The following is a 15,248-nucleotide window of genomic DNA, read 5'->3' as shown; positions in this document are numbered from 1 at the left end:
TGATGATGATGATGATGATGATGGAAGAAAATGCCTTTTGTCTTATTTCCAGTTGCTGGCCAACCCACCACGTTGTGACAAAAAAATTGTCTTCGGACAGTGGGAGAATTTTTGGGAATATTGATTTTTTCTTTCTTTCAAGTCAATTGGCACATGTTCGTGGTCATTGAGCATTGAGAAACTTGCATTAACCATTGTTAAAAAGTGCAAGCCTGGTTCCGAAAGCGTGTCCCCTTCGAATTATCTGCAAGAGTTTACTGACCCTGTAGCTGATGCCTGTTTCACCGACTTTTGGACTATTTTGCTATTTTGTTGACACTGTGTTTTTTTTAATTACACTCCAGATGTAAAGCAGTTCACTGTATAATTATTATGACGTAAAGTGACTTGTTTCAGTGCAGCAGAATTCCACTTAAAATCGTGTAGTAGCGTTCAAATAATAAGACAGGAGTTTGCCAATCATCTGTATGTTATAGGTATAATAATATTCTGATTTAATATAAACCTAAGCATTGCATTATTTAAACACAATATTTATAAGCACACGATTTCATTGGGATCGAGGGGTACCGGGCGTTTTAATGAGACTGGAGTTGCAAAGCATTCTAGCAACTATCGTCATGCTTTGACAAACATGTATGATATAAACTTAAAAAACTTCACCTAATTGCCTTTCTTTAGTCATATCACGTTTTGCCGACGTTGTAAATCAAAGTGAGCGAAATTATCAAGCACATTACACATGATAAATGGCTCTGTGCGATTAATCGGGAGAAAACATATGCAATTTTAATGGCAGAACGTCCGAAGTCCCGGACCTGCATTTCCTTAAGTCCGCTAAGCGTTTTGATTGTAACACTCACCAACTAAAAAGGTTATTGAGAGACTCTCTGAAATACCTGCTTCTGTTTGGTGTTCAGGTCACCTATGATTCGTCAGTTTTTAAATGCTGGAACTTTTGTTTTCGTTTTTTTTTTCTTACGACCCAGTTAATCGGCTTTAATTTTTTGTTAAGCTGGAAATTCTAAGTTATGTACAATTAACTGAAGACAATACATGAAACGTTTGTACGTCCATTACCATTGTAAGGGGTAATGTTGTTATATGCACACAGTTCTTTCTAAATTGTAGTCCTACTAGGTTAGAAATTGCAAATGTCGCGTTGATCTCGTGCCTTAGAAATGCAGACGTACATGCGGTGGGTCTTGATATGAAATCCAAAGATGTTTTTTCGTTGGCTGGACTTTTCTGGACTAGATAAATGTGTCTTTATAAGGGGCGATTACAGAAGCTGCTTGTGGGTATAGTATCCTGACGCGTGTGCACTTTCGCTTCGACATCATAATACTTATTCGGTTTTAATGAGATTAGACATGAAACGTCTCATCTTTCTTTTCATCTGTTGACCCAGCAAAACAGTGCTGTATAGCAATATAGCGGTCGAACTGTGTCGCTACCCAAACGTTTCCTCCATGCTAACACTAGATTTTTACTATCTGCAAAAACCTCGTGCAAAAGTCTATTTCAGCTTCGTTGAGAAAATATCTTTTCATAAAGAACAGAGCTGCGTCGTTTTAAATGCATTCATCATATATAAACGTCGTAGCAAGAACAATCTGGTCCCTGTTCCGTGAATCGCCGACTGATTTACAGATAGTTCGATACAAGTGTACTCCTAATAATAATAATAATTATTATTATACCAAAGGAAGGGGTCTAATGAACTTTAAAATCCTTTACATTCAGAATAATTCCTTGATTTTACATCTATGCTGTTAATACGCATTCTGATGATATAGGCCTGTTGTTTACTTCTGTATGTATGCATACCCTTTTTTCTATAAAACAAGTTACAGTATTTACAGTACTATCCTAAAGTATGAGCTAACGTTAGCGGAGGGGCTCTGGCGACCGGTGTTATCTGAAATGGCGTACGTGGCGGAATAAGAACCGCTGTATTGCGTATTTATTATCATACTCATCTTAAGATACGATCTGAATGTCAAATAACTATTAGTAATGCAATGACTTTTATAGCAAATGTATGTTTATGTTTCTAAATAAAACTGTCAAAATGTAGCGGTCTTGTCTTTATTTGTCCAAACTTTGTAAATGCAAAAGGGAAATTGTCTAGCGGGTCTGTGTCCAAGGATATGCATCGTAAAAACACTTTTAAATAATTGCCCAGGTCATTCTGATGTCGGCTAAGAGTCCGGAGTATGTTAAACAGTCTGCTGTTGCGACATTGAAAACACGAGGGCAGCATAGCGCAAAAAGCATTAGATTGTGAAGTAATAGGGCATTCACACCCATTTCACAATAAAGCTATATACACACCATGTCATGTTCGCATTAAAGGAGAAAACGGCGTTAACAATGTTTTGGAATCGAATATTAATTTCTTTCGAATATTACACTATTGATATTTTACTATTGCTACGTTCACTACAACTTCTACAATTTCATTTAATTGAATCAAAATGTAATCTCAAAAACAGCTTGGTGCAATTGCCATGTGTTTATTTCAAGTTTATCCTTTTTTTACGAATAAATATAATGAGTGATTCTCCGATGAAGTCAGGCGAGAACCCCACGAAGTTTGTCCGCATTGCGGGAGGAACCTTGGGAAATAAAAAGGCGGCGCTAACTACATCCTTAGCATTTTATCAACGCTTCCGGTCAGGGAAACGCTGGGAAATTGTACGCACTCGTAGAAATATTGCCCTTTAAAGCATTCATTGCCTACATATAAATAAAATTCAGATCTGGACTAAACCTTAAAAATGCCCACTTAAAATGAATAAGACATAAAGATGCAACATGCAGATGGAAATTAAATAAATACATTGTGTCAATCCACTCTATTTTCTCCCCAAACGAATGTATCCCGACTTTGTGTAAGGTGATAGTATCTGATGCAATTTTTCAGGTTCTCCATAGACTTCTAATGGGCATGTCCTAGGACCAAATATAGAGACAATTACGTATCAACACTACAACCGAGCCACACAAACAGCCGCAGAGAGACGCACAAACGTTTAAGTATTACTGCCAACAGTGAGATGTGTTTTTGTGCCTTTAAGGAAGTATATCCCTCAAAACTAAACTGCTAATTGTAACACTTAAAAATCAATCCGTCTTAACAAGCGAAACAGTAATTACAATATAGAAAATTGAATCGTTATATAAAAAAGGAAAAAATGTCTCGATCGACAAAAAAATTCAACTCCGAGTTACAGAATCTGTTTTTCCAAGAATAAATGGAAGGATAACATGATAGAATGGAGCAGGAATTCGCTGCATGATCCCGAATAAGTGCCGACACATCACCTCGACAAGAACACAGAGATTAGAATGAAATATTGTGGAGCAACATGTTTGGGTTCCGCCTTGTTCTCAATAGACACAGACATTTTCTCCACATTGCCAAATGTTCCGGTCCATTCACGTCTTCCTCTTCGGTCACAGCGATGTGTGTGCGGACGCCCTTTCTTGTAAGCGAATCGCTCCGGATGCACCGTCCCCCGTTTTCCTGCTTGACGTTTCATCTAGAACATGCCCGTTTTTACTAGAGCGGCTTTGGCTCCATTCTGTCTCTGCAACGAGGACAGCACGCTCGCAAAGGGGCCGCCTAAGGAGTCCGGAATGGATGTGATGGTGCCCGGGCCAGGCGCCCATCCCTGGCTAGATGCGGTGCCGCCCAAAACGCCCGCAGCGGCCGTCTTCACTTGCTCCACAGGGCCGTTTCCGCCGCTGTTTACTTGTCCTCCAGTGGGACTTGGTCCTCCGCAGCTAGGGGTAGGATTTGGATTCGGTACCGGGCCACCCGTGCTGTCTGGATCAGTAGCTTTCGGTTCCTTGTTGTCATCATCCCTGGAGTCCGACTTCTTTCCAGAAGATCCGTTCTTGGCCGCAGCGGCCGCCGCAGCTGCCGCCCGCTCCTGCTTGCGGAACTTCGCGCGTCTGTTTTGAAACCACACCTAGATGCACAAGAAACATAATTTGCAAAGAAAGCGCACAAAGTTGTTTAAAAATCAACAGACACACAAAGTATACGCTGCAAAATCAGAAGTGGGTCTGAATTCATAATCGCTGCGTTAAAACTGAATTAATCGATATAAATTGATGATTATTTAAACTATTTTTGTAATACCCAGTTGTAACACAATGATTTTTATTCACAACTCGATAGTTTTACTGGCGCAAATATTTTACCCAGGGGTGCAGGACCTCTCTGGGGACTCATCGGATAGCTTTTTAATCACAGGGCGGCCCGATTCCGCACTCGTCCGCAGTTTCGCTGTCCTTGGTAACTGCAGCTTAGACGGGGCTGTACCTGCACTCTGGCCTCGGTGAGGTCGATCTTGAGCGCCAGCTCCTCCCTGGTGTAAATGTCGGGGTAGTGCGTTTCGGCGAACACGCGCTCCAGTTCCTTGAGCTGCGCGCTCGTGAACGTCGTCCGGATGCGCCTCTGCTTGCGCTTCTCGTTCAAGCCGCCGTGATCCGTGAACAATTTGTAGGGAACTGAAACGAAAAAGAAAGAAAACCCACGATTTGAAGAATTCCCCAGTGGTGTTTACACAGACAATGATTCCTATAAAATACTTTTTGCTAAATTGTATTATTTTCTCTCAATTTGCTATCAGTTGTTGAAATATTTTAGTTTAATTGTAGGAGATGATACGCAGGCATCTCCCAACTTTGCATCCTTAAATAACTTGTAAAAGTGTTTTTAATTATATATTATACTTGATTGTTTAAAATATATGTAGCAGTTTTTAAATATTTATGTTCAACTCATTTTCAATTGTAGCACATACTATGTGCTTTCTAAATAAGTTTTGCAAAATGGTTAGACGTATACTATTATTTTGAAATACCTTAATTAAATGACAAATTAAATGAAATAACTTATTTATCGTAAAATTCCTAATTGAATCAACCTTTTATAGAAGTTCCACAGACATATTACAGTGTTGTCATACTCCCTGGTATGTCTGGTGAGACTCTAACTTTAATAATGAGCTTTAGTCTTTCGGTATTCAATTATTTTCGAAGCTTTATGTCTCATCACAATGTAAATAAATTATGCCTATCATTTTGGCAGCTTAAGATAATTTTGTCGGCGGTTCGGGTGTGACTGGGGTAGTGTAACCGGGTAACTGAATTACCGCTTGCCCGCAATCGCTTCTAACGTGATAAATCCTTTCATTTGTGTAAGCAAACTTCGTTTGGTAAATACTAAACACATTTCCATTTTCAAATATAATCAGAGCGTCCTATATACCGGAGCGGAGATTCTCGCGCGGTGAAAAAAGATGTCAGAGGCTTACCTGCGGCATAGGGGTTACTCTGGTGATCCCTCAGTGTCCCCAAAGTGCAGGATCCCGGCGTGAGTGAAGGACAGCCCGAGGTGGCCCCAAACGTGGTCCTTATCGGATTGTACTGGAAGCCCCCAGTCTGACTGCAGGAGCTGAAATCCGCATAGGCTGATGCCAGACTCGAGGTGTCCATCCCGGCCATACACGACTCGTAGGCGGAGGAATTAAGGTAAGAATACTCCATTTTATACATTGAAAAAAGCTCGGCGTTATAGAAAAAAGCTGCTCGATCAAAAATTGGATTTAAATTGCGACGGATGTATATAAATGAAACGTACTGAGAGTGAGCAGCTACACAGACGTTTATTTTTATTTGAGAGCGGCCGTATTGTATAGGTAGATGTGCACTGCTCAGCGCCTGCTTCAAAACTGGCCTCCTTCATAGGAACGGCGCCTTGTTTTATGAAAAGCCGTCTATGAACCGCCTAGCCCGAGGCCTCTAGAGCATATACTCCTCATAATAAACTTGGCTCTTTCCTCTTGGACAATAGCAAAGCGTTTGGTCTTATCGCTGGCGCGTTTTACATGACAATAACTCATCCGTCTATTTGGGCTGGCACTGGGGACCGAGCTGTCCAACCTCCGCTATCATTGATTCTCTGCATCCCTAATTAGAGTTTAATACCTCACCATTACGCGCTGGGCCCCCTCATCCTCTCTCCTAACCACCGTCTTGCCCTTTAATTCAATCCCACCGCTTGGAAATAATGAAAGTTGGGTGACGATTCTCCCTGATCCAATTTTGCTCAGGCTCTTAAGGCTTTTAAAAGAGCGCCCACCTTGGATGAAATCCTTTCCCGTGCTTGTTTTCTGTTATTCCCTGGGATAAAGAGCGCTGAATTCGCGCGCTGCCTTTCCTATCGGAATGCTACGGATCTTGTTTAGCGCCATTCTAATGTCCTTGAAGCACGTAAGATATTTTAAAGATATAAGAAACAACCGAAATGGGAACAATGTGATACTATGAAATATTTTCTAATACATTTATTGTTAATAGGAATGTTGCGCCAAATGATGTTTAAAGCAATGTTGACTGATGATTAATGACAATAAATTCCTTCAGTATTTAAATGATGCTTCTCCTTGATGCATAAATGTAACATGTAATAAGTAATAACTAGTTTGTGATTTATTAAAAAGCATACAGACATGAGGTGATAAGGGTGTAAAGTTATTGATCAATAGGCCGATATACATTTTGTATGACTCATAAAGAGGTTTTGTTTTGCGTATTTGTGCAGAAAAAGTACCAGCAAAAGATACTACCCTTTTTATACAACATATTATATGTCTAATATAATATCTATAATAATTTAATACTTTCTTAAATACTGAAAACATATTAATAATCAAAGCAATATAATGCTGGCGGACACCTATCTGGTTCCATAAAGCACTTTATTTTATTTTAGATACCATTGATATACTATTTAATTCGAACCGGAAATTGACTTAAACCAGTATTGATTTTGGTGACGCTTATTTTCCTTCGGGTTTTAAAGGGTGTCTAATCCTTTATATTTTCTACTCTTCTGGAGCACTGAAATATAACGTAAAATATCACTGTAATGCAGTATGTCCAATGCTACCAAAACAGTCCTGACAAATACGGGGGCTTTAATGCTCGGTAGATATGATATGTTATGGTCTCCGCTGATTTTATTGCTACACTTGTTTTGCACTGATTATTTGATCAGACGAAGTGTGTCACTCATTTATAACAGATTATGTGATCAAATAAAGGGGGTCATTCATTCCTAACCCTTTTGGTCGCGAACAACGATGAAAATGGATGATCACTGTCTGGCGACGGAAAATAAAATTTTTCAAGATTAAACGGCTCGTTTCTCGGTCTCCAGCCACACATACAATCTCCTCTTCTGAAAACATCATTCGTACCGTAACTCTTTGTACCCCCTAGGATTTAATTCGAGAGGCACGCAGGAGGTATATCTTTATCAGTACCTAATTTAATACCAATTGATTGGGATCCATTTCAATATTATGAAATATGGTGAAGAATGACAAATACTAATAAAAATTTAAAATTTAATATCTAATTCAAAAGACAAATACTCGGTGAAAGTGCTATTTTTAATAAATTACATTGCGCTTGATATTTAGCTTTGGTTCTTATCTATTTTCATCTCGCCTTAAAAAAATATATATATAGGTGAACATCAGGAAAGTTCGCTCTTTGACACAACCCGGCCCCTTTTATCTAAATGTTTTTTTTTGTCTCCCTCTCTCTTTACACGCGAGTTCTGGCGAAAAATTCTACCAAATGGTTAATTTAATTATTGAAACCAAAGACCAACTGGTCCAGGGGCTCTCCCCCACGCGCCTGGCAGTGGAAATGTAAACCATATAAGAATTAATCCAATAATACACAAAGAACGGAGAGAACCCTTCTGATAGTTTACCGAGGCAAATAGAATTACAGTTACTATCCCTTTTTTCATTCAAACAAGGCTTTCTTCTGTGGGTATAGCACGCCCGTTATTGAAACGGTCCCTTTGACAGGGCTGAGCGTTTTATACATTAGAATATGTAAACACAAATTAATGTTTTCATGTTGTCGAATTAAATAAACAGCTTAGTATATGACACATTTCAAAATAACCGAGCCTACAACATTGTGGACGTGTAGTGGTCTCTTCGTTGGACTGTTTTAGTAGCATAACGCAGTGTGACTATTTCAGCTTTTGCACGGTCAGAAATCATTAATTAGTCTCGGAAATAACGCGCCGCTTGTTGATACCAGCGTTCCATTGTACAGTCGCATATCATTTACACGATTTGATAACGCGTATTAATTTACCTTCTGTCCTAAATTTATATCGTGGGCCTACATTTTATTGCCAGCATGTCATTAAATTAAACTGCGCGCGCAGTAAATGTAACAATCTCACAAATGATTTTACTAACATATAACGTTTTCCCCAAGAATCAGAATAACGAGACGCAAATTTTCGGTTTCCAAGTGGTACACAAATGCGGGGGGGAAAGGACGTTAAATGAGGAAAAATATTTCTCCATCTTTGGAATACAATTTGTTCGGCCGCAGATATAAACGAAGGGAGGGAACAGGAAAATGCCAGTTTAAATGCATCACATACTGCGCAAACAGGGGCAGAAGCGAAAAAACATACAGGCGGGAATTATTTAGCGTTTTCTGTCTAAAATGATGAAAATTAGGAATCCAATGGTTTGTAAAAAAATAAAATAAACTGCGACTATTAACGTGCAAGATGCATGCAAGCATCATGCATTTCCTGCTACGATATTATACACAATGTACATTATTTAATATACAGAATTTTAATAATGTATATTAATATAGACCTATAATGTATAGAAAATGAACTATAAGCTATCTACTATGGTTGTGAGAAATACGCAAAAACAGCTCAGTCCTATAATATCTCTTATCTCTTTACGGTGTAATTAAATATGGATTTTATTAGGCCCATGTAACATTTAATAAAGGCAATATTGTTTTGTCTATCCGTCGATGTGTAATTGTTCGTATTTCGTTTACAATTACAGCAATTATGTCATAATGATGGCGGTCACTTTAACGAACAGCTATTTCCTCGTCTTCTGGCCGCCAATAAGATGGACGGGGTGGTGGGATCTGTAGGTATAGCAGGTGGCACAGAGCAGCAGCGGGATGCTCATCCGTCGCAGGGCATAAACACACAGTCACATGCTGCGGGCAGTATCGACATACCGATCCAGGGGTTCCGATCCCCAGCCCTGGAGTTGTGACCCACTGAGCCCGATATTTATTCATACGCCGTACAGTTTAATTGAGATTACAAGGATGAATAATATCGCTATAAATAGGCTGCATACTGCATGTCTATCTGAAGACTTCATTCCGGTAAGATACAGGCCGCTTCCTCAGAGCTCAGTGCTTTTCATGTCCATTGGAAGGCACCGGTTCTGCCCGGTTGACTGACGGCATGTCATCGTCCCGTTTCCCGTCGTCTAGCCTAAGTCATACGACTTCAGGTCCTCCCCAGTGACCAAAACCCCAGCCACGGAAAGAGGGATTATCATAATAATCTCATTTCGTGGGGATAAAATTAGCAAACATATTACCCTCAATATCAGTCCCTGGACCCGGCGAGATGCCGTGCTTAGAAGCAATTACTAAATTACTCCTATCTCTCAGTTGCCATTAACGGAAGGCAAATGCCATCGACCACGCCGAAATAAGATTTTCAAAATATGTAATCATTAAATCTCTCGCCAGTATTCGTGAATCAGATTCATAAAATTGTTCAAAATGAGATAAAATTGAATTCTTAACGGAGCTTCTTGTCATCGTTTCATCCCGTGCCGTTTAACATGGAGGCGCTTTGATTTCCCCGCTGCGAAGGACGCGCGGTGTCTGCGGTCTCGCACGAGGTTTCGGGATGTGATTATTTCGGGGCACTTAGACTAAGATGAAAACATCCTCTCATAACACAGCTTGGCATTCTCAATTATGCCGAAGTGCTGCTGATATTAGGGCGCCGAGGGGCGGCTCTGCTACACGGTGCGCCGTATTGGGATTATCCCGTTAACTGCAAGACTGCCGGGGCGTTTCCTGCCCCTTCCAGTCATCTTTCTTTCAGTATTATTATTCCTATATTATTAGCTTCATTCTCGTATTTCGGTTGTTCCGCCGGAGATCTGCCGGGGGGGGGGTCACGGTCAGTGGCATTAACTAGCCTTCGTGCTTAAACACGCGCGGCCCCCGCAGGCATTTCAGCCGCCCTCCTTTGCGGCATGTTGGCAGCGGATCCTGCTCAAGTACATTATCAAGGAACGGCACGCATTTGTGCATCTGTTATTGCATTTAAGGGATTAATGGCGGCATTATGCCGAGTATGATGGAGCATTTTTTAATGGGACCCCCGTCGTGCTCCCGCAGTAGCGGCGTGTCACGCTTCTGCTGCCGTCCTGAAATTAGTCCGAAATGAGAAATTAAACAAGCCTGTTGGATTATTCTAACGGCCCTGTTTCTGTATTAGTCCACCCTGCTTGACCTTCCTAAACCACACGTCTTTTGTATTCAGGTCCACAAAAATGTAGAGGGCAATATCATTGTTGTTGGACGTTTTCGTTTTTGAATTTAAACTTGAGTTTTTCTTGTAAGTTTTAACAAAAATTGAATCCCTTATCTTCGTAATTACTATGTAAAACGAATAAAAAATACATTTCAGCATGGTTTTAGTTGTTTGATTTGTTTTAATTTTGATTATTCACAGCATACAGTATTCTCCATTCACATTCTCCATTCTCCATACAGTTTTCAATCTTAAGTCAACACTAGGTTTGCTAGAAACATGTTAAAAGATATCAGTTACCAGTTGTGAGCTGTTTCATGTTAGATCTGTTAGCATTTGCCGAACACACTGAGCACTGCACGTTTAGCACGTTTCTATACAGTGCTACAGTGCCATGGGCAATGTTCTTCACAGTAGGCCTATTATTATTTTCATAATTTGTTTTCAAATGTTATTTCACAAATAATTTAAGTAAGAAATCTCAGTTAATGTTGAATATAAAAATATAAAGACTTTAGAAGGAAAAACGTTTGAATCACACTGACAAAAACATTGCAGTGTTCTTTGTAAAAACTACAGGTAAACTTTCATCGTGACGTTTGCATGGGGGTGGGGGCGGTCATGGCAGATTGCAGATTACGCTTCTTATTGGAGTTGAAGTAAATACATCAAACTGTCCTCCGACTCGCAAATGAGAGTAAATCGGCTTTAGTGTTTTGCTCCGAAAAGCCTCTTGGGACATCCGCGCACCGATACACAGTTTTAGTTAAAACTGAAGTGTTTGAAAGCCAGGGAAGACAACAGGATATACTGATGAAGTTTTTCTTTTCCCTGCCTCTCAGAACCTGCGTGACTCGTGGTTTGCTGATGGCTGAGCTGGAGAGCGCAATGCCTAAATATACCTGTCAGTACTGTGACGAAATCTCCAAATGTCATTCCTTTATTTCGCTGTATTTCCCATCCTAATCCTGTTTTGTGGAAACAAGGTTATCTAAGCGTGGGCTCTGCAGTTTGCTCTCCAGCTGTCCATTCTCCTGTTTTCATTGTGTATTTTCCCCCAGAATTAACCCTCTCAAACACAGAACAGCATCGTGTGTAGCAGTAAACGTAGTGCGATAAACACCGAGGCACCCCTGAATATCTTATCAATTACTTCCTCTACACGTCGTGTATTTCAACAAAACAGTGAAACTATGAAAGGGGGTGCAGTTTGTGATGCGACTGTCGAAACCTGAAGCAACACGCTGAAGAACTGAGAATTTTTAAAAAAATATGACATTACTATGATGAATAAATGTTACAAGTTTGCAGTCCAAAGATACGCAATTAGCTTAATTGTGTCTCTAAGATGTCCATAGTGTACGCTGGGATGTAGGCACGCCGTCGATGGTGTGTCAGCCCCCGGACTTGGGTATAAGCCACTCCGTGACCCTGATCAGGATTTGCAGTTGGAAGATGGATGGATGTTTACATGTTGCATATGAATGAGGTGATTTTGCTCATTTAAAAACTGAATAAATAAACTGAAATATAATGTGTTTAAGGGAAACACATCTGCACGATAACGGTAACCGGATTTGAGCGCGTGTGCCGGTGTGACTTGAGAACTCTGTCTCTTCCTCCCGTTACCGTGACGTTTGTGGCGGGTCCCCAGTCCAGCTGAGACGCCGCAGCCCTGCAGCGGGGAGCAGATTGATGCCATTGTCTGGCCACACTGACCTTTTGTTGTAAGACCCTCAGCGGACATCGCAGACCCCCTCACATCAATTTGCCCGTATTGGACGTGGCGTCTCGGGGCTAACCCAATTTGCGGAGAAATGCACCTGTCCCTGGCTCTCCCTCCTCCGTTGGCCGAGCCCGGCGGAGCGGCGGATGACTTTTCCCGCAGCGGCCCTGACATGCCTCAGGCTGGCCTGTACGTACCATCCCCCGGCGCCACCATGAGGGCCATTTAGCTGCGCGCTAATGCGATTAGCGGACGTTAAGCGGATGCGAGCTCCGGTCGCGGAAAGGAGAGGAGGAGGCAGAGGAGTTCAAGATGCGATTAAGATGGCTGTGCGCTCGCCACTGCCGCGCGCATAATCGCCGTGTTAAGTAAGGCGAAGCGTGCGAGCTCTCAGAGATGGAAAAATAGACGCGGTTATGCGAATTGGTTAATGATCTAGGCCTGTATTAACGCTAAGGAGAAGTGAACAGCGCTACAGAACAGGAATTGTCCTTCTGGGCTGGCAGACGGGTCCACGTCTGAGAAAACTAATCACCGGCATTAGATACATCGTATACTTACACAAATATGACGTATTTCGTTCATTCTCCTATTGCAAAGTCTCCATGTACAGCCCATATTTTCAGTGTTGTACTGTAAAAAGACTGAACAGTTTACCAGTTAATAATTACCAGCAGAACACTGGGATGAGGATTGTCCTTGAGATGACAACAGAAAGATTTACATAAATATTTTATTTGCTGCGTATTTTCAAAACAACAATAATAATAATATTAATATTAAGAAATACATTAAAATGCTAAATGTTTAAACAGATAAATATTTTTTGCGTATTTGTAAATAATTGCCAAATCGCTCCTGCTACGTCATGGTTGGCCGAATCACTCCTGCCACACTATATTGGCCACAATAGCTTTTTTCCTGGATATGAAGGTTATGAAATGAATGGTACCAGTATAGTTTACTTCCTCCTGATCCCGTCCGTCGGATCTGGTCACAGACAGCAAGGCATCACCCTGACGGGCCCCTGGTGGCACGTCTCTGAGGACAGACCCGTGTCAGAGCCGCTGGCCGGTCAGGGTCAGCGTGCCGCTCCTCTGTGCCTGAGGCCCCCCGGCGTCGGCGATCCCGGCCCCCGCTCCCCACACCTTCACCCCGCTTGTCCTCCTGATCTGCGGGAGGTGACCTGTTGGCAGGCGTCCGGACAGCGTGACCTCGTGTTCCGAGCCGTCGGCGGGCACACGGGCCCCCGCCTGACCCCGCAATGTCCCCTATTATAGTGCCGTCAGAAAGCTTTTAGCTTCCGCGGCGAGGCCAAAAGATTGATGGTGCAAATCCGAGTTAGAGGAGGAGAGCAGGTGGCCAGGAGGGAAATGGCCCCTTTAATGGGCCGCGAGCGGCGTAATTTAATAATTATGAAAAGTGACTTTGGTGCACCGGCAGACCCCCGCGTCTGGCCCGCGGCAGATGTCTGCAAGCGCCGCTGCCGGTTACAGGTGCCGACTCAGCCCCGCCGCCCGCCGGTGTGCCGATGCGGCTCCGTCTCCGTCTGTAAACGTGAGCATGGCAGGACGCCCATGTGTTTCCGTTTAGCGATTCGTCCTCATTATTAATATCTTTGGTGGATACTTCTAGCTTTCGGTACTTTGCGTGTGACGGCTGAGTCTCACAGTGTAAGTAGGCCTGTTTTTATATGTGTGAGTTTACGTCACCGTTCGGTGAAGGTGACACCAGTTCTTCTCCTGTTTAGGAGCGTGTACCTTCGCCCCCCCCCCCCCCACCCAATGCGTCGCCATCCATCTTCCAGCCACTTATCCAGTCCAAGGGCACGATGCACAGTAACACCCCAGACAGGATGCCAGTCCGTCACGGGGTTCTAGAGACAAGAGTTAGTCTAAATATCTATGGACTGCAAGAGGAAGCATGCAAACTCGCACACAGAGCAGGGCAGGATTCGAACCTGCAGCCCTGGCATGTGAAGCGGCAGCGGTGGGCTGGTATTGCCATATATCCTCAATTTACTGCCACAAACTAGTGATGCACCGATAAGGAACTTTCTGGCCCATACTGATAGCTGGTTATTTAAACTGGCACCGGTACCGGATGTTTGGGAGGTTCTGCTTAAATAAGTTTAAAGGGACACTCCACCAAAATAAATTTTAAAATTACATTCCAAAAATTAGAAAAGTAAAAGTATTTATTTTTGGTAAGAGAACACCAACTCTGGCATACAACAACAGTCCCAGAGCATTAAACTATAACTCTATACATCTTATATATTTATAACAGAGAAGGTTTGATCACGTGTGATAAACTCTGAGTAATATCTTTTGATTTTGCACCATCTGCACTGAATTTTCTTTTGCAGTCAAACGCTTGTGTTACTGACAGACTCGTGTTATTCAGCAGCACTGCAGCCTTCTGCACTGGAACGGATTTGTTTTTCAGACACTCTTCACGCTCTTCACTGTCTCCCCTTAAGGTGACCAATCACATTTGTTTGGCTTGAAATGTTTTAGTAGAGACTCCCTGTTAGCCAAAAAAAAAGGCCAAAAATTCATTTCTAGCAATGTTAAAATAATTCCAACCGGCAGACATTTTTCTGACTGCTTAGTACGTGGGTGTGCAAAGCGTCACTATTTTAAAGGGAATTATCGGCGGTAAATATTGGCTAATTTTCGCGTTCTGTATGAACTGGCTGATGCCCGATTTTTGCTGTATCAGCCGATACAGTCGGTGCATCTCTAATCTCTAGTAATGCGATGTACACAACGTCGCTGTTTACCGGCACTGAAACCGTGCATTTGTATGCGGCCCCTGATCTGTAGAATTTAATTTAGAATTTGGTGATCAGTGGTCATTGTCAACACACCACAGCACACAGTGCGCAACAACAAAATGTGTCCTCTGCATTTAACCTATATGTGACTTTCGTGACATGGCAGGGGGCAGCTAATTCAGCGCCCGGGGAGCAGTGCTTGGGGGCAGTACCTTGCTCAGGGTACCTCAGTGGTGCCTTGCTGGTCAGGGATTCGAACCTGCAATCTTTCAATTACAAGTGCGCTACCTTAACCATAAAGC

The 15,248-nt window shown here is 42.1% G+C and overlaps 2 protein-coding genes across 7 annotated transcripts in view; one reads left to right on the top strand and one right to left on the bottom strand.

Annotated features, from left to right (window-relative positions):
- The window catches only part of LOC111833678 (LIM and calponin homology domains-containing protein 1-like), a 63,460-nt gene extending 61,381 nt beyond the window's left edge, over positions 1-2,079 (top strand). For all 6 annotated transcript variants that reach the window (XM_023792228.2, XM_023792219.2, XM_072697882.1 and 3 more), the window contains one exon: positions 53-2,079. In XM_023792228.2, coding sequence (XP_023647996.2) covers positions 53-78 — 26 coding nt within the window. In that variant the 3' untranslated portion in view covers positions 79-2,079. The remainder of the gene's footprint in view (positions 1-52) is intronic.
- Positions 2,080-2,503: 424 nt separating this feature from the next.
- Positions 2,504-9,975, bottom strand: LOC111833697 (paired mesoderm homeobox protein 2B-like). Its single transcript, XM_023792242.2, has 3 exons — positions 5,334-9,975; positions 4,337-4,524; positions 2,504-3,980 (listed from the first exon to the last, which is right to left on the bottom strand). The coding sequence occupies exons 1-3, from the start codon at positions 5,572-5,574 to the stop codon at positions 3,549-3,551; spliced, it is 861 nt and encodes a 286-aa protein (XP_023648010.1). The 5' UTR covers positions 5,575-9,975; the 3' UTR covers positions 2,504-3,548.
- Positions 9,976-15,248: the final 5,273 nt, after the last annotated feature.

The sequence above is a fragment of the Paramormyrops kingsleyae genome, chromosome 12 (genome assembly GCF_048594095.1).
Source record: "Paramormyrops kingsleyae isolate MSU_618 chromosome 12, PKINGS_0.4, whole genome shotgun sequence".
NCBI lineage: Eukaryota > Metazoa > Chordata > Actinopteri > Osteoglossiformes > Mormyridae > Paramormyrops > Paramormyrops kingsleyae.
The sequence above is the reverse complement of the archived record's forward strand: the minus strand, read 5'-3'. Positions and strand labels throughout refer to the sequence as shown.

Bases quoted from the DNA above. Each gene is read 5' to 3' on its own strand.
- LOC111833697 (XM_023792242.2), bottom strand. From the start codon at position 5,574: ATGTATAAAATGGAGTATTCTTACCTTAATTCCTCCGCCTACGAGTCG. The intron at 4,525-5,333 runs GTAAGCCTCTGA...TTTTCGTTTCAG, and splicing joins GAGTAACCCCTATGCCGCAG to TTCCCTACAAATTGTTCACG. The intron at 3,981-4,336 runs GTACAGCCCCGT...TTGTGCATCTAG, and splicing joins TCACCGAGGCCAGAGTGCAG to GTGTGGTTTCAAAACAGACG.